This window comes from Aspergillus thermomutatus, assembly GCF_002237265.1.
Source record: "Aspergillus thermomutatus strain HMR AF 39 chromosome Unknown NODE_222, whole genome shotgun sequence".
In the NCBI taxonomy this organism is placed as follows: domain Eukaryota; kingdom Fungi; phylum Ascomycota; class Eurotiomycetes; order Eurotiales; family Aspergillaceae; genus Aspergillus; species Aspergillus thermomutatus.
In genome coordinates, this window is record NW_020798272.1 from 32,715 (window position 1) to 49,533 (window position 16,819).

At 49.6% G+C, this 16,819-nt stretch overlaps 6 protein-coding genes across 6 annotated transcripts; 4 read left to right on the forward strand and 2 right to left on the reverse strand.

Moving 5' to 3' along the window:
• Nucleotides 1–3,848: 3,848 nt before the first annotated feature.
• On the forward strand, nucleotides 3,849–5,466 carry CDV56_104685 (uncharacterized protein; the record flags this gene model as incomplete). The annotated part of the gene is made up of 3 exons (XM_026758304.1): nucleotides 3,849–4,440; nucleotides 4,497–5,254; nucleotides 5,326–5,466. The coding sequence occupies 3 exons, from the start codon at nucleotides 3,849–3,851 to the stop codon at nucleotides 5,464–5,466; spliced, it is 1,491 nt and encodes a 496-aa protein (XP_026611526.1).
• Nucleotides 5,467–6,566: 1,100 nt separating this feature from the next.
• CDV56_104915 (C2H2-type zinc finger protein) lies at nucleotides 6,567–8,307 on the reverse strand (the record flags this gene model as incomplete). Its single annotated transcript, XM_026758534.1, has 2 exons — nucleotides 6,567–8,167; nucleotides 8,226–8,307. The coding sequence occupies 2 exons, from the start codon at nucleotides 8,305–8,307 to the stop codon at nucleotides 6,567–6,569; spliced, it is 1,683 nt and encodes a 560-aa protein (XP_026611527.1).
• A 391-nt stretch (nucleotides 8,308–8,698) lies between these two features.
• On the forward strand, nucleotides 8,699–9,431 carry CDV56_105085 (DNA-directed RNA polymerase core subunit RPO26; the record flags this gene model as incomplete). The annotated part of the gene is made up of 4 exons (XM_026758704.1): nucleotides 8,699–8,733; nucleotides 8,864–9,160; nucleotides 9,218–9,337; nucleotides 9,398–9,431. The coding sequence occupies 4 exons, from the start codon at nucleotides 8,699–8,701 to the stop codon at nucleotides 9,429–9,431; spliced, it is 486 nt and encodes a 161-aa protein (XP_026611528.1).
• A 2,098-nt stretch (nucleotides 9,432–11,529) lies between these two features.
• On the forward strand, nucleotides 11,530–12,931 carry CDV56_105314 (MCT family MFS transporter; the record flags this gene model as incomplete). The annotated part of the gene is made up of 2 exons (XM_026758933.1): nucleotides 11,530–11,729; nucleotides 11,803–12,931. 2 exons carry the CDS (start codon nucleotides 11,530–11,532, stop codon nucleotides 12,929–12,931), a joined length of 1,329 nt encoding a protein of 442 aa, XP_026611529.1.
• A 405-nt stretch (nucleotides 12,932–13,336) lies between these two features.
• On the reverse strand, nucleotides 13,337–13,981 carry CDV56_105453 (peptide alpha-N-acetyltransferase complex B subunit NAT3; the record flags this gene model as incomplete). The annotated part of the gene is made up of 2 exons (XM_026759072.1): nucleotides 13,337–13,740; nucleotides 13,813–13,981. 2 exons carry the CDS (start codon nucleotides 13,979–13,981, stop codon nucleotides 13,337–13,339), a joined length of 573 nt encoding a protein of 190 aa, XP_026611530.1.
• A 543-nt stretch (nucleotides 13,982–14,524) lies between these two features.
• On the forward strand, nucleotides 14,525–15,888 carry CDV56_105543 (uncharacterized protein; the record flags this gene model as incomplete). The annotated part of the gene is made up of 2 exons (XM_026759162.1): nucleotides 14,525–15,246; nucleotides 15,303–15,888. The coding sequence occupies 2 exons, from the start codon at nucleotides 14,525–14,527 to the stop codon at nucleotides 15,886–15,888; spliced, it is 1,308 nt and encodes a 435-aa protein (XP_026611531.1).
• Nucleotides 15,889–16,819: the final 931 nt, after the last annotated feature.

A 16,819-nucleotide genomic window follows, 5' to 3' on the forward strand; every position in this document is an offset into this window, starting at 1 on the left:
TTGGATAATCGCAGTCACAGGCTTGATGTCTCAGTCTTCCTTTGATCAGCGGAGGGAACGAAGGCGGGGCGAACAGCGGCAGAGTCGGTGGGTAGAAATGAGGAGAAGAGGGGAGGGGGAATAGGTTATTCGAGGAGGAAACAATCAAAGAGAAAATCCAGAAAATGAGTGAGAGAGGAAAAGATAGAAGGATTAGATTAAAGAGAGATGAGAGGAAGAAGGATCGTAGGGTAAGTAAGGTAGTAAGGACTCCGTAGTAGGAGGAGTACGTATTGTAGGTAGTACCTTAGTGATTGTCGCGGAACGTGGGTCTAAAGGTGAAAGTGGTAACTGTATTACCACCTGTTTCGCCGAGCTTCCTTTTTTCCTTTTTCCCTTTTTTTCCTGTTGAATTATTCTTCAGGGTGGAGGGACGATCAGGAGGATATTGATTGTAGTCAAAGGATAATGATAATAGGGATGGAATAGGAGAAATAGTAACAGGAGAAGGGGTTTGGATGAACTATTAGGTAGACTACCTACCTTACCAGATACCAATATCAGAGACATACAGAACTATTTAGGTGCTCCCATGAATGAGGATTGAGGAACCACCGGGCCAAGCAAGTATCTAGCGGCTGGCGTCATTGCCGGTTTTTCTTTTTGTCTTCCGCTTCGACACCTTTCATCATATCTGGAGGTTTTGACTTTGGGTTATCCATCTCTTCCTTGAATGCGATCATTGCTCTCGTCTATTTGGTCATTCTGTCTACGATGTACATGATCAGACACATTCTTCTCTTGCCCTCCACTACTGTGTACTGCCATTGCCATTGTTCGATAGACAAATCAATGGAGTAATCATCTGGTAGACCGTCGCTACCTTAGCCACTGTTAATGAATAATGATAGTAATATTTATCATTGGTTACTAAATCATTCGTGACGCGGCCAGACCAACCACCCCGCGGTAAAGACAGGAAGCAATAAGTATCTACCTTAGGGTATCTTATGTACACTAGACGCAATCTACTAGTATTGCATAGTAGTACCCTTATGGACGGATAAAAAATAGTGAATCTAAGGTGGTTAATATCGAATAGGGGTTGAGTCTCCGGAGGATAATTCTCGCTCAGATGAGAGGCAGAAAAGAGACATAGATTTTCCAGACTGTTGTATCGAGTCGATGTGATATTTACTAACAAATTTGACCGTTGTTCTATTGTTCTGACAAGACAAATCTGACTACTCCTTACTCCGGTAGACAATACACCCAAATATAGCAACACAGAAATATGCATGTCTTACTGGTAAGAGAGAAGCCAAGGGAGAAGCAGAGATGTCTATTCTCGGACTAGGCTGAACTGCTATTACTGCTGCTACTGATTGCTTGGCGGGATAAGTCTGGTCTAAGAAGTAAGAGCACCCTTTTTGACCCTCTCTCTCTGCTGTGTTTTCCACGAGGCGAGGAGAAGCGACCACATAGGTGAGCGCCAAGCGCAATTCAGTTCAACAGCGGAGTTGTGTGGAAGTTTGGACATTTGGGCGTTTAGACAGTTGGACAGCACTTTGTAGCCGTACACATCCGAATGCCCACAAGGGCATTTGTCGTAGGTAAATGCTACTTTATTACAGGCCACTGTACGCCAGGCTATCAGGATTAGGTATAATTGCCCACAAAGCAAGTTCAAGTAGGAGGATTTGATATCATCCTGTCTTTGTGTATCAAGGCAATTTAATCAGTGGCAAACTTCTGGTCCGATGAGTGGAGGGTCCAAGTCTAAGATCCTAACTCACAAGTCCCAAGTCCTAACACTCTTGTGCCTGTCCGGTGTGTCCCTGGCTGCGTGCCATGGATTAAGCCACTTGATTTGTTTTCCATGGTTATTGTGCGAAGGGAAAGGCACACCTTGCCACCATAAAAGTTTTTCTTTTCGAACTCCAGCAGAGAATGGACCTGTTCGAGTTACACCTGTATCATTGTGCTAGATCATGGCACAGCGATCATCTAGTGACTGATATGTGGCAGCGATCCACCGACAGCGAGTTTATCGCCTTAGACTCGGTAGTTAGAGCGGAGCTTCCCAACAGAACTCCATCGGCCGCGCACTGAAAGCAGCGATCTTTTGCTGTAACCGGAGTCCCAGATGGCAGAATATGACCTCACAGGTGGGCTTTATTTTCTTTGACCCATGGACGTGGATGATCAATCTGAGGAGGGCTTGATGATCAACCACGTATCTAATCATAATTCATTAGATAGATATTCCCTCATCCTAGTAGTAACAGTCCATGGTCAGCTTGGAAACTTGAGACGTTCGAATCTCGATCAAATCCTCGACAAGCCACCCCGGACTTACGTCAGGTCGTTGATCTATCGCACAGTCCATCACCGGAAGTCTGGGCTCTTAACTTGTTGTTTCCCCGTCTCATTCAAGAGGTCTTCGTCCTCAGAACATGCTCTTGGCCCGAGGCATGATCATTATTAGTGAGGAATAGAAAAGACTAATCTTGATTCTGACAATCGATGGTGAACCCTTGCCAGTGCCAGTAGTATCCACATCCCGGATTGACTCAATAAATGAGGGGTTCGGTGGGGAAGTCTAGATCACGACATAGCGGTACTCCCTCTTAGTCTATTCGAGTGTGAACGTACTCGGCACGTTTCATTTGGATGCTCATATTGCTCTGGTCCACTATTCTGTAATCATTTCTCAGATCATGGATTGTTGAAGAAGATCAGAAAGACGTCCTAACGGACATTCAGAGATCCTGTGGTGGTCTGATCCTCCAGGCAAGCACCACTCGGCGCGCCGCAATCCAGAACAGACACTGGACGATCCGGAGACTCAGACGAGACTGTGAGACTGACTCGATGCATTCGACTCTTTGAGGTATTATTGTGTTCCAATCTCGCAATGGATTCGACTCAAATCAGGAAGTCGCTTGCTACATGCTTATGATAGACCGTTCGAGCGGAGAGAACGTCCACATCCATTCCCCAATGGGTGAACTCTCTAAGGTGCAAACTGTCCGGCTTTAGACAACATCATCATTCCGGCATCTATTCCAAAGTGGAACTTACCTGATTCGTGATGAATTCACTAGGATCAGCCCTAGAGATCATCCCTGAAGATTATGGCCTCAGTTGTCGAACTAGGCCTAAGCTAACAGAGCTGCCTCAAGGTGATGGAACAGGAGCGATTGACTGACCGCGTATCTATCCTTTTGCAATGATGATAATGTGAGGGCATATATGAGCCCAGTCAGAGTTAATGAATCCTCACCCTGGAGTGAAGACTCAAATTCTGACGGGAAAGATAGCCTCGGATGACAGCTGTCCTCGCCTTGAATCCAAGGGTAATCCAGTTTGTCACTGAGATTGACCGACAATAGCTCTAATGACAGTTTCCCAGAAAAAAGGTGAATATCAATTCAAGCAGGTTCCTCCTCTTGAGATGATGTTGTGTGTGGCATCCTCGCCATGACAACAGATATTCACTGCTCATTGCTCATTCACCCTCAGCACATCTCTGACCTCTTCCTCCCCCCAACTTCTTTTCATCTCTCCCAAAACTCTCCTTCTTCTACATTACCAAAACGCGTTGTTTATTTCTCAATACCATCTTGATTATTCCGACAGCACGTGGAGTTGTGTCGTATGCTTTAGCCAAATCACTTGGCTAACAAACCGACTTCACGGGCATCCTTCCAGCTTCAGCTTTTATTTTGTTTGTTTTCCTCCCCAGGTTGTCTTTCTCTTTCTTTGTCTTTTTTTTTGGCGTTTTCTTTTGCGTGCTTTGTTGTGTTTTGTCTGTCTCAAGTTTCGAAACTTCCAATGAGCAGTGGCTGAGCCTTTTTGTCGCCAAAATGGAGGTGTTCCCTCTCTCACCTGAGTTTGAATGCGATGATCCTTTCGAAACTACCGTTGGACCCGTCGACATCGAAGCGAGTGACGATGAGTGTCTGACTTTGGCTGATCGGAAAGTCAAAGAGATAACCGCGGCCGAGCGTCAGACTTTTGCCCAACTGATGGACGAATTCGCCAAAGGATTCGATCCCGACTCTCTCACTCGAGAGATCATGGCTACGCTACCATTGCTGGGGGACGATCTGTTCCCTGGCTCGTTCGCTCATCTCTTGATCCTCCTTCTTCAGACCGACGGCAAGATCGAAACCGTCCAAGTAAATCTAGTTCGGTGGCTGCGTGCTCGTTATCCCATTATGTTCTGTGAGCCGACAGAGACTCAACTGGTTGACGAGACGTTCTTCATGTCCGAGATTGAGATGCTGAGACGGCTGTTATCGACTTTGCGTGGTGACGATGACAAGGCCATATACTGGATCAGCTGCAGGCCCTTTGAAATTGGCAAGTCCTGCAATTCTCTTGAAGCGTCCATCAGGGTGATTCGAGCGTTCGAGAGGGACATGAAGTCTGCAATAGAGGAGGTTGACGAGGAAAGTAAGATTGCACGTCACTATTTCACATGACGATGAAGCTAACCACAATGAACGCAGGACACTTCTATATCGATCTTCCCGTCGGCACTGAGCGCACTCAGCTGACAAGCATGAGGGCGCAGCGGTGCGACAGCTCTCAAGCGACCATTGGATGGAACAATTATCTGGAATCTGAAATTGAGCTCACAAAGTTCCACCAGTATTTCAAACACCATGCCATGGAGCATGACCATGATAAGGCTCGTGGATTTGGATGGCTGCCACCAGAACATATCAAGGTTCCTCGCTCGTCCGCTATCGATGTTGATCTTGTCGATGTATCTGATTGGTCTCTGAACGATCACCAGAAAAAAGTCATGAGTCTGCTGTTCAAGGTTGCTCAGTGGCTTGGTCTAGCGAGAGGACATGCACCCCTCCATCTCTTTTGTGACGTTGCTCGTAACTTTACCATCCATAAGCCCTCCAAGAAACCCAGGATCAGTTACATCCTCTTTATGCAGAAACTTTCCGAGATCAGACTGTGCCCCAGTTCGATTAAATCCCAGGTCCCGACCCCATTTCCCTACGACGACAAGATCTACGCGGACCGCAACCCGAACTTCTTCGTTGACCTCTTCAGATCTTCCAAGAATTTGGTGTTGTGCCAGATCGAGATGACCTCTTTTCTGAAGAAGAAAACCGACAAGAAGAAGCCGGGCGATTCCAACCACGGCACCTCTGGTCGCCAATCTTCCCCGGGCATGAAGATTCGGATGGTCACTCAATTCCCCGAAATCCATGGATCTCTCGCTGGTGCTTGGGAGGGCAGTCACATGGTTGGTCTACACAGGATATGAATTAGGCTATCTAATCTTTCTATCGAGGTTGCTAACTTTTACTTGTTTAGCAGAACATGGCGAAGAAGACCGCCCCCCTGGCTATTCCTTCTGCAAGCCTTCCTGCTGAGGAAACAACTCTTGACCACCCTGCTTCCCCCGAGGAAGAGCGAATGGTTTACCGCTTTGCAGGTTACGCACGTTCGATCTAGGATTCAAACCGCACGCCCGGAGTGACGCCCTGCACAGCCTTGATGTCGCCTGGGCCAGCGATTCCGTTGAATATCCGCCTTTGGACTGTAATTTGGCCATCTCCTCTCGGGATCATTCGAAAATCGACACAAAAAAAAGGAGAAAACAACCAAAAAACAACGGAAAGAAGTCACGGTTGACGGTTTGAGCTGCGTTCAGTCTCAAGTATCCATTTCAATCTGGTTTGGTACGGTCATCCATCTTCTTTCTTACATTACATCTTGCACAAAACCCCTTGGCTCCCAACTCATTTCTTCGTGGTTGAAGATGCTTTTTGTCTTCTTTTGAAGCTTCCTGGCTGCGATGATCGCATGCGCTCGGGGCCGGTCTTCTGTTGGCACTTGTCGAGGCATTGCGGCCCATCTAGATTCCATATCGAAGAAACAAAGACACTCATTTCAAGGGTCATGAATGAAACAGCAAAAAAAAAAAAAAAAGAAAAAGCACATATGTACTTACATAATTAATTACTCATACCCTTCTTTGTGATTTTTGTTCTGTTACTCATGGCTGATGCATTTTTCCATTTTTTATCTCACGTTACGCGGCGCGGAGCCAGCAGCTAACTGTTCAACCAACCAGATTATGATGCTGAATTTCGTGCAACATAGTGACTCACGCCGAGATGAGTGTCTCCGCTTGGGGCCTCACCAGGTTTTGCTTTGTGAATGCTGACTCCTGAACCCAGGAAGGTACTGACGGCCAGACCGGCTCTGACGGGCCCTGGTTTGATAGGTCTGAACTCTTGACGACTACTGACCTTCGGCAGCTCGATAATCATAAAGACCGTGCTGTTCAGAGTAAAGGTGAGTGATTGGACTCGATTATAGTATTCCACTTCTGACGGCCTGCTAGATTTGCGTAGGAGTACGAGTATGAGGTTGACAGTCATCTATGCGATCTACATGCGACCTTGTGGATTAAAAAAGAGATTTGATACAGCATATTCCTCATTTATCACGATCGGTTCAAAGCATAGAATCTATGAGAAGAAAAGTATGACCTTGCAGATCTTTCAAGGAAATCCCGAACATATAATCAACAGTAAATCGCTCCAATGCTACGAATCCATCATATCGTAAGCCAGTATAGGATCGATCAGCGCCATATCATCGCCAGTAGTGGGTATCGCAGAATTGACATTGTCATGCATCATTACATCGGCACCGTGCGCAGGCAACGGCTTCGACTCGGCCGCGCCAGAAGCCGCTATCGTCTCAGCCCCGTCCAGAACATACGGGTCATACGACGAAGGATCGTCATCGAATTCAAGGCCGTAGATTCCCCCAAACAGTTCCTCAGAGGAAGCGGAAGCAGGAGCAGGAGCACCGAACTCATGCGCGAGCAGCGCCCGCCGCAGAAATAAATCCCGGGTTTCCTCTTCGGAGAAACGATGCTTGCCGCTCATATGGACCCAGAGATCATAGTCTCTGTGGAACCGATGCGGGCACGACTCAACAAGACACGCGATGTGGCGGCCCGTTTCCTCGGCATAGCCCTCACCCGTGAGCGCGGCCAGCGCGGACACACCAGGCGAGGTTGCGGTAGAATGCTGTCGATCCCTGGTGAGGCCGAGACGCTGGCGGCGTTCGGCTTTGGCGTTCTGGTAGCCCAGGTGTGCGGTGCGGATGTGTTCTTCCAGCGCGAGCTTGCTCCCGTATCGCTTGCCGCAGCCGTCGTGGTTCCAGCCGGCTACCTTTTTCGAGGACGAGAGGTCGGTCTCGCCGCAGACGAAGCGTTTCTCGCCCTGGTGGACGGTGCGGATGTGCACGGTTAGATTTCCCTTCTTGGTGAAGCTGCGGCCGCAGCCAGGTACGGTGCAAGCGAATATCTTGCGCTCCTCGAGACTGACGTCTCCGTGGGCGACTTCGAGATGGCGGCGGAGTTCGCGGGATGTCGCGCAGGTGAGAGCGCAGTTGGGACATTGCGGGGGGTGGACGGATCGGATATGAGCTTGTAGGAGGGCGTAGGTGGGAAAAGTCACTGCGGCGGACTCGGCTACTGGGGTGCCCTCAGCGTGCTGGGAGCACTCTGTGCAACTGAAACGTTTCTCGGTGTGAACGCGGCTTTCGTGGGCTCGAAGGTGCCCTGCTGTGTCGAACGCCATTGAACATTTCTGCCCGGTGCTCGGGTCTGTGTGCGGGCATTGAAAAGGTTTTTGCTTTAGATGTGCGGTCATGATGTGTTTTTGAAGGGTGGAATGCTTTCGGAACGTCTCATCGCACGGCGGGTACTCCGTGCAGCGGTATTTATCTCGTCCATCGTGGGCAGCCAGGTGTCGACGGAGCCGGGAGCCGGTCACGAAGCTCTTCCCACAACCAGGACGGTCACATACGTAGTCTCGGACCCCAGTGTGGGCGCTTTTGATGTGGTGATTCAGATGAGATGCGCGGAGGAATGTCTTGTCACATTCTTCGAATTCGCACTTGAAGATCCTCTCATTGTTATGGGAGCGCAGGTGTTCTTGAAGTCGCGCTGGCCGGTTGAATGCCTTCGTGCAACCTTCAAAGGGGCAGCGGTGAGTTTTCAGCTCCGAGGGATATTTGGCAGAGGTCGTAGAGAACGGTGTCGCTGGAGTTTCGTGGAGACTGTCACTGTTCACACTGGCTTCATCGGAAGATACATAATCGGCATCTGACTGAGGTTCCTCGAATATCGGATCTGCGACAGCGATTTTCAGCCCCAGAGTCAATTCGATCCCAGGATTCAAGCGTCTTACCAGCGTCGTCCAGCGCCGTATGTTTTCGAAATTTGTTCGGGAGTGAGAGCTCATCCGGCTCAAGCTTGCGCTTCTCACCCATGGCTCAAATAGAGCCTTTAATATCAGGCTTTCACAGGGATACAACCATTAAGAGCATAGACTGAACAATGGTCAATGCATCAAAGGCACATTCAATTGCTGATAAGAACATCATAAAAAAGTTTTGCCGGTTACTGATGTTAAAAGCGGTGACAAAGCTGACCCAAAAGGGCTTAGTGTTAACGGGACCAAGGAACTTTTTCCGCCGCCATTTTTGGAGGGTCGCGACATCGAAATCTTCATCTTCACCAAGCCTGTCGCAAGGTCGATCTTTCCGCGGCGTCTCTATCCTCGGACGTGATATTGGTCATCCATTCGCTTGTGTGGCTGCTGAACACGCTCGTTTGGTTATTCTCTAACTGGTTTGCCAGCATTGGCTCTGATTTGACACCATGTCTGACTACGGAGATCACGACGCTGAGGAAACGTAAGGACACCTCATTTAGACTCCATTTTCCATTCTGGACTGAAAGCATTCCGCTTGCTTGCTGCATCATTCCGCTGGCAAAAATGGCTTCTTGAGCTAGTTCAGCCGTTCTGACTCGCACATTTTACAGCTACGACTACGAGCCCGCGGAGGAGGTGTTCGACGAAAATGAGCCCGAAGACTTCATAAACCCTGAGGATCTCGAAGGTGCCGAGGGAGGCGCCGATGGCTATACGGACGACCACTATACGCCGGCAGTCAATGGTGACCGTGTCGTCGTCTCTGGCGATCCCAGTGCTGGATATTCGGGCAAGGTGGTGGAACAAGCACGGGCGAAGAAAATTCCCAACGAAGAACGCAAGACAACCCCGTACATGACCAAGTACGAAAGGGCGCGAGTTCTGGGTACCAGAGCCTTGCAGATCAGGTTCGTCACCTTGTGAGATGTGGCATGTGGAGACTGTGGAGTTGACGTTTGTCACAGTATGAATGCTCCCGTGCTTGTAGATCTTGAGGGAGAGACAGATCCTTTGCAGATCGCCATCAAGGAGCTGAACCAGAAGAAGATCCCTCTCATTGTGAGGAGATATCTGCCAGATGGAACGTAAGTTATCCCTTGACCTTGAGCATGGATGCAAGTCTAATCCGCTTTCGAAAAATTTAGGTACGAGGACTGGACGTGCGAAGAGCTACTCTAAAATCTGATCACCGTTTGGGTGGATGTCTGTTGAGACTGGGCTATTTGTTTCTACTTGTCATTCTAATTATGGTCTTGTGATTTGACGTCCCGCATAGCGTTCGGAGTTTGGGAGCAGGAAGCGAACCGTTCATTGCACTGCTAATGATCAGGTCGCCGGGGTTTGGAATTCAGCAAAGAACAGAAAAGAAATACACTCGACCTCTGATGGATAGAATATGAAAAAAAAATGTTACGTTTACTCCACGGGCCCTGGGTATTTGTCCGCATCCACAAACATCTGGAGTTTTCAATAGGTCTTTAGCCTTTCCAACAAAAAGAATGCTATGTGTACTATCTCAAAGTCAGCGGTCACAATACTCGAGCATAGCTATTGTACGAGATGAGAGCAAGCATAATGAAACATCGAACGAAGTATGCGAAAAGTGAAGAGTACGGGAGAGTTCCCTCCTGAAGTGTACGGAACCTCCATTTCTCTTGCCCTTTGCAGGCTGGAGCGACCGTTGCGACAAAACTGTAAACAGCAAGTCTGTACCTTCACCTGACTTCAGTGCGTTTGAGCTTGATGAGCCTGATGAGCTTGATGTCGGGTGGAGTACAATGGTACAACCTGAAGTAGTCCGTTGTGCTGCCTTCATCCAAAAGAAGCTTAGCGTGAGGTCCTACATCACGTGATATTAACTAGGCAGTCAACAGAATGAATGTTGCTACGGAGTGTTCCGTACCAGTCATTGCTATGGTGTTCTTGATCGGCAGATATCTGTTACGATCTCCTGCCGCAAACATAATCAAAGTCTTGAATTCTGTCTATCATCTCTCCATAACTGCAAATTCGAAGCTAAGTCTGGTTGACGCTCCCGAATGATCTGACTCGGAGCTATCAGTCTCGGAGATCGAAATGCGGGAAAACGTGGACTCGGAGTCTGCCGCACAGCCCCCGGGTTGGCGATCCACATTCCACCGCAAGTCAAGTCTCAACCTAATCCTTCGATTACTTTTCTTTTCTTTTCTCTTTAGTTGAGTCTAGAGTCTAGACTAACTTCAATTGTTCGTCAATTTATAATTTCGACACGGTCAGTGAACGTTATTGTTGTGTCCAGTACATCCAAAGCTACGGTTATGGCACAATCTTTTACGCCTCGTATCTATTATCAATGATAATCCACCTCTAAGCATGATCCTTCCCCGCTGGATAAGTCGGCACATCAAGTTGTCCATCATCATCATGCTTTTGGCGGCCTGGGGCGCCTTAATCCACCCCCCCCCGGCCCCATCTAAATTGCTACCTCATCTGATTACCAACCACAGTTTTAGCAGATCTTATGCAGTTCCAAGAGACCGTTACCGAGAACCATGAAAAAGCATATGACCATATTGCTGAGTTGACTTTCATGTCTCGAGTTCTCAACCGACTTTGGCAGTGGAGTGGGCCCTTGTCCCTCGGTTATCCATCCGCTTAGCGGTTAGCCATTATTGCTCGAATGGAGAAGACCTTCCCTTCGGAGTTACCCCAAGGACAAAGATGAATCTTTCAGGCTTCTAGCGGTAGTCAATGCCGCAAGCAACCAAATGTACGTATCACGTCCTGGTTAGTAGGGTCAATGGGCTGGATCCCATACATTCGACGCCCGAACCACCGGTCATCCATGTCCAGAGTATAAAGACTGACTCATTCCTCTGCTCCCTAGCAATACGATTTATGGACCGGCTCACAGTGGATCCCTCCTTGGGTAGCCGCAGTGGTTTATCCTATCGGGCCTCTGGCAAGCAAGCTTGGTCTTTTTAGTTGCCCCGCTGACTCCAAGGATTGCTGAGAAATCGTTATCGTATATAAATTTGGACTTGCGCATCTGCTATTTTTTCCGTGTCGCATATCGAAAGAATTGACAACTGTTGGCGATTTCTTGACTTGGGTTCTTTTCATCTGCTCGAATTAATCCATCGTCGGTCTTCAACTTGTATTTTTATGGGGTCTATTCGGACTATACATACCCTTCTTGTATAGTTCGTCGTCACATATCCGCTACACATAGAACCGGCCGTGGTTTCGCGCGCTGAGTCCGATATAATACGATATTGCCATCTGGAAGGGTAGAAAAATGGGGATGAGCCCACATGCGGAGGAAAAGGCCGTTGCGCCCTCGGTGAACAACAGCAACAAGGATGAGAGCAATGTGCGCACATCCAACACATTGGAACAGCAGCCCGGGGAGAAACATTCAGAAGAGCCAACCTTTGATACAGGCGTCCTCGCATGGTTGCAGGTCCTTGGATCATTCTTCCTATTTTTCAACTCATGGTAGGAACAATTATGAATGCATAACATTCGTTGAGGCCGCTCTGTCAAACCGCTAATGGCAAGGTCGTCTTAGGGGTGTGATCAATACATGGGGCGCTTTCCAGACATACTATGAACAAAATCTTCTCTCCAATGTTTCGTCATCGTCCATTGCCTGGATTGGATCTCTACAGTCATTTCTTCTGATGCTCTTTGGAGTAGTGACCGGCCCGTTGTTCGATGCAGGATACTTTCGAGCTCTCGTCACATTTGGCACCATCATGCTTCCATTTGGCTTGATGATGACCAGTATTTCTTCGCAGTATTGGCACTTGATCCTTTGTCAGGGAATCTGTATCGGCCTGGCTGCTGGATGCCTGTTCGTTCCCTCGGTTGCCATTCTGCCCCAGTACTTCAAGCGGAAGCGAGGATTTGCCAACGGACTGGCGGCGTCAGGCAGCAGTATTGGGGGTGTGGTCTATCCGATAATGTTCAATAAGCTGCAGGACCAAGTTGGCTTTGCGTGGGCGACTCGCGCACTGGGCTTCGTAGCTTTCGGAACCTGCTGCATCTCCCTATCTCTCATGCGCATGCGATTTCTGCCTACAGAGAAACGCAAGTTGGTCCAGCTGTCTGCCTTCAAAGACCCAGCATTTGTGATGTTCAGCGTTGCCATGTTTCTGGGCTTCCTGGGCTTCTATAATTTCCTGTTCTACGTGCAGTCCTATGCCATCGACACGGGAATCGTCGATGCGAATCTAGGGTTCTATCTGCTCTCGATGCTTAATGCGGGTTCTACTGTGGGACGAATCTTTCCAAACTTCGTCGCCGATCACACGGGCCCATTGAATATGCTGACGCCAGCTGCCACAGCTACGGCTATTTTGGCCTTTGCCTGGATTGGCGTGCACAATGTTCCCGGCATCATTGTTCTCGCCGTCCTGTACGGTCTCTGCTCCGGTGGGTTTGTCTCACTCCCACCGGTCGTTATGGTCACTTTGACAAAAGATATCCGCGACCTGGGTACTCGTCTGGGCATGATTTTCGCCACGACCTCGATAGGGTTGTTGATTGGAACACCAATTGGTGGAGCCATCTTGGGTGATACCCATGAATACCTCGGAGTTCAACTCTTTACCGCTTGCTGCCTCATCACGTCAGCCGCTATTTTCGGGGCCCTGCGATTCTCGCGCACCGGGCCCCGGCTGCTTGTCAGAGCGTGATAGCCACCAGTGTCACCAACATCGCACGACTCATGCAAAGCGTTCGTGGCTTATGAAAAGCACATATCATAATAATCAGTACATATCACAGATGCATCGTCGGTTTCGGGATCATTGATCAGGATTGCATTATAGAGCGAAAGCGCGGCTTTGCTTTCGGGTTTGCATGGCGAGCAGATGTTATATTTGAATGGGTTCTTCGCATAGTTTCATATACACACCATGCAGGATAGGATCTAGCATTCTCCTCAACAGGCAAATAAAAGTAATTTTGTCTATCATCATCCATGCTTTTCGAATCGATATTGCAACAGATAACCGGAGTATAACTCCCCAACGCCAGAATGCTGAATCAACTGCATCAAGCACCACAACCCGCTCAAACGTAAACACGAACGCTACCTGCTACGAAACGTCCTCCGGATTTACCAAAAACTCCTCCCCATTCTCGCGTATATGCTGCAACTTCTTATCCCGACTGCACGGCTTGCGCATATCGAACGCATCCTCGCCCGAATCCGACATCCCCGTCGGGTCATCGCTGTAGTAACTGACCACCCGCCGGAAAACGGAGTACCCCATCCCCTTGTACATCCCCACAGCGACCTTATTCCCCGCGCGCACGTACAGATCCACAAACCAGGCATCGTTGATGTCGGATCCCTGCTCGAGACGCTCGGTCAGGCGGCGCGCGTGGCCTAGACGGCGCCAGGCCGGCGCAACGGTTAGCACGGTGATGTGTCCGTGCCAGGGGGTGTAGTGTTCCGAGTGGCGCATTGAAGGGTGTTGTTCTTCGAGTTTGCCCATGACTGTTTTTGGCTTTCATTAGCGATTTCAGGGCTTTGCAGAGGTGATTTGGTTTTGATGAGGCTTGCACGTACTGTAGCCGACTATGCCTTCTGTACGGTCTTTGACGGCGCTGAAGAGTGAGGGCCATCGCATGAGGTAGTTGAGGTAGAAGCCCAGGTCATAGTTTTCGGTCAGCGGGTCGAGGTTGGTGAGGTTGAGGGAGAGGAGGTCCGTTGGGGACATGCGCCGGATGGAACTCATTTTGCTATTATTAGGGAAATGACTGCCAATGGCTGTAGGCAAGCTCAATAGAAGTGAAGCCCGTGGTGATGTGGGGTGAAGATGAGATAATGAAGCTGATGTAAATTGAACGATCTGATTGGGGCTTCGGCGATCACGGGAAGAGCGGCTGTTTACTCCTCTGTTGAAAGTAGTTCACTGTCTTTCATGATCAATCAATCATTCCTATCATTCTTATTGAGAAATTCATTCTTCGTGTCATGAGATTCGTCCATTCTCTTGTCCTTCTTTCAACTCTTCCAGCATCCTGGTGATGCTATGACTATTGAGACAGCCTGTATTATTATCGCCTCTCCTCAGTGTGGCCCCCCTGCCCGCCGCGTCCAGCTCATTCCGCAGATCGACATTTGACGATAGGGACTCCTCAAAACAGAGAAATAAACACAACAGTTGATCTGTCAGGACATCAAAAATCTTAAGGGGTGATTCTCAGTTGACTGTTGTCTGCATTCCTTGTTACAATCCCACGTGGAATCCTCGACCTCCTTTCAACTGACCTGCATCATGCCGGCCATCCCACCATCCCCCCTGAGGCTATCTCACCGCCATAGTCACAGCCAGTCCTCCAACCTCGATTTCGACCCCATCTCCCCCGGAACCTATGCCCCCAATGGTTTCTCTCAGAGCCCTACACGATCGCCTCGGACACCTCGTTCCTCAGCGCCCCCTTCGCCGGGGAACCCTCGCCAGCGGAATGCGCAAGCCATGAACGGGTCGTACAGGCTATCAGGTGACTTCGGAGGCACTGCAGATGCCGGAGGGGGGCTGGGAAACCTTGCAGACGAACTCGCCGACGCGTGGGACGAAGAAGAGGAAGGGGGCTATGGGTATGTCTCTGGTCAGGACAATGCATTGGCGGACCTACAAGGCACAGCCCGAAGTGACGGAGAGGACGACTACAATATGGGATCGCGATCGCCCTTGTCAGATTACGCGCTGGGTCATGCCTCGCTGCAACCGCCTCGGGTCAAAGCTCGCAACGGCACTCAACGAAATCACCGGCGACATGAATCGCAATACGACGGCTCCGACTACGGCAATGAGTCGGATTTCGAGGAAGCAGCAGACATATCGCCCAGTCTGGAGGGGCAGATGGCTGAGATTGAAAGCTTAGCGCGGCGAGGGATCGAGAACAACGGCAGTGAGAACGATCATGTCATCAAACGTGTGGTTGAGGCGCTCCGGGACCTAGGGGGCCAGAGCGGGATCGAGAACAACGCCATGAGGTAGGTACCTTTGCCATCTGACTTGATAAACTCCAAGCATCTACTGACCCTCGCAGATTAATAACAGCACACACTTCCATCACCTCACACTTGACCCACCAAACCAGAACGCTCCAGACCCTCACCCACCCTCTCCTCTTCTCACCCTATCCGCTCCTCTCTCCGGACGCAATCGACGAGTTAATCCCACTCATCGACGAAGGTCTTCTGCCTAACCTACCCTACCCGTTCCCCGGCCAGCCACGCCATTCCTCCAGACCAACCACACCTTCCCAATCCCCCTCCTTGAACCCCCTCCTCTGCCTCCAGACCCTCATCGCGCAAACCACGGACCTCACGCTGTCCCTCCGCGGCCTAAGCGACACCCTCTACGAATCGCGACAGCTAACCGCAACCGCCTCGCGACGGCTGCGGTCCGCACGGGAACTCGTCGCCGAGCTGCGCCGCGAGGAGGAAAGCCGCGAAGAGGGCACCCGGTGGATCGAAAAGGGGGACTGGGACCGCCGGCTGCGAGACCGCGAAGCTGGCCGCGTCTGTCGGGATGTGGTCAGTGGGTTCGAGGCTGTCTGCGGCGAATGGAGGGAGAGGCTTTTTGGTGCGGCCGCTGTTGCTGCTCCTGGGGCGGAAATGGCCGCTGCTTGAGCCGGTTGCTTTCTTGGTCTTGTATCTTTTAACGGGATATATCGATTCAAATCCTGACCATATGTCCTTATCTATGGGTTTCTTCATAGCTTGCAACATACCCCCCTTTTTTTTCTCTCTCTCTTTCTCTTCAAGAGTATATAGATTTCTTTTGTTCGTGGAATCGGTATCTATGCGTTTGGTTCTGATATTTCCTTCGAGATTCACTTTCAAGTCAATTCCTCGATGCGCTGGTTGATTTGTAAGTTGAGTTTCCATGAAGTTTTTCTCTGCAAAAACCTACCTGAACGACCATGGAAAATAATGGTAGAGTCTAATTACGAAGGCGAGCTACAGCTACGCCCAAATAGAAGAGAAATAAAGAAGTGAAAAATCATATTCTTCCTGCATTATCCATCCAACAAAAGCTGTCTGACGTAAGATATAGACGGGGAAACCTGGACTTCATTTATGGGACATAATGCGGTCGACAACAGACATGGTGGCTACCCAGAGAAGAAAGGGGAGGGTCCCCATTCTCTAGATTCATGAGACATGAGAAGAACAACCAGACGAGGTAGAAGAGACACCGTTAGAATTAAGAGAGAGAGAGAGAGAATGCAAACGAGGGGGAATGAGTCCTCCAAAATGGACACGAATCACACACCCTTTTCCACGTTCCGGCGGCTGGAAACTTTTTTGCGTTCAGATTGTTTTTTTTTTTAGAGTTCAACAGACAAGGGCTTGTTCGATCGCTCTAGCTCTACTGCTGCTGCTGCTTCCACCGGGGTACCCACTTCTGAGGAGCGGCGGAACCCTCGGGCTTGTCGGAGCTGGCGGCGGCGGGGGAAGTCTGCGTGCGGTCTCTTATACACATTCTACGCTGCCGACGGTCTTTCGCGTGGTTAGACCGGTGGTGCGTCGTGTCTTGCTCAAAAGAATCTACATCTGA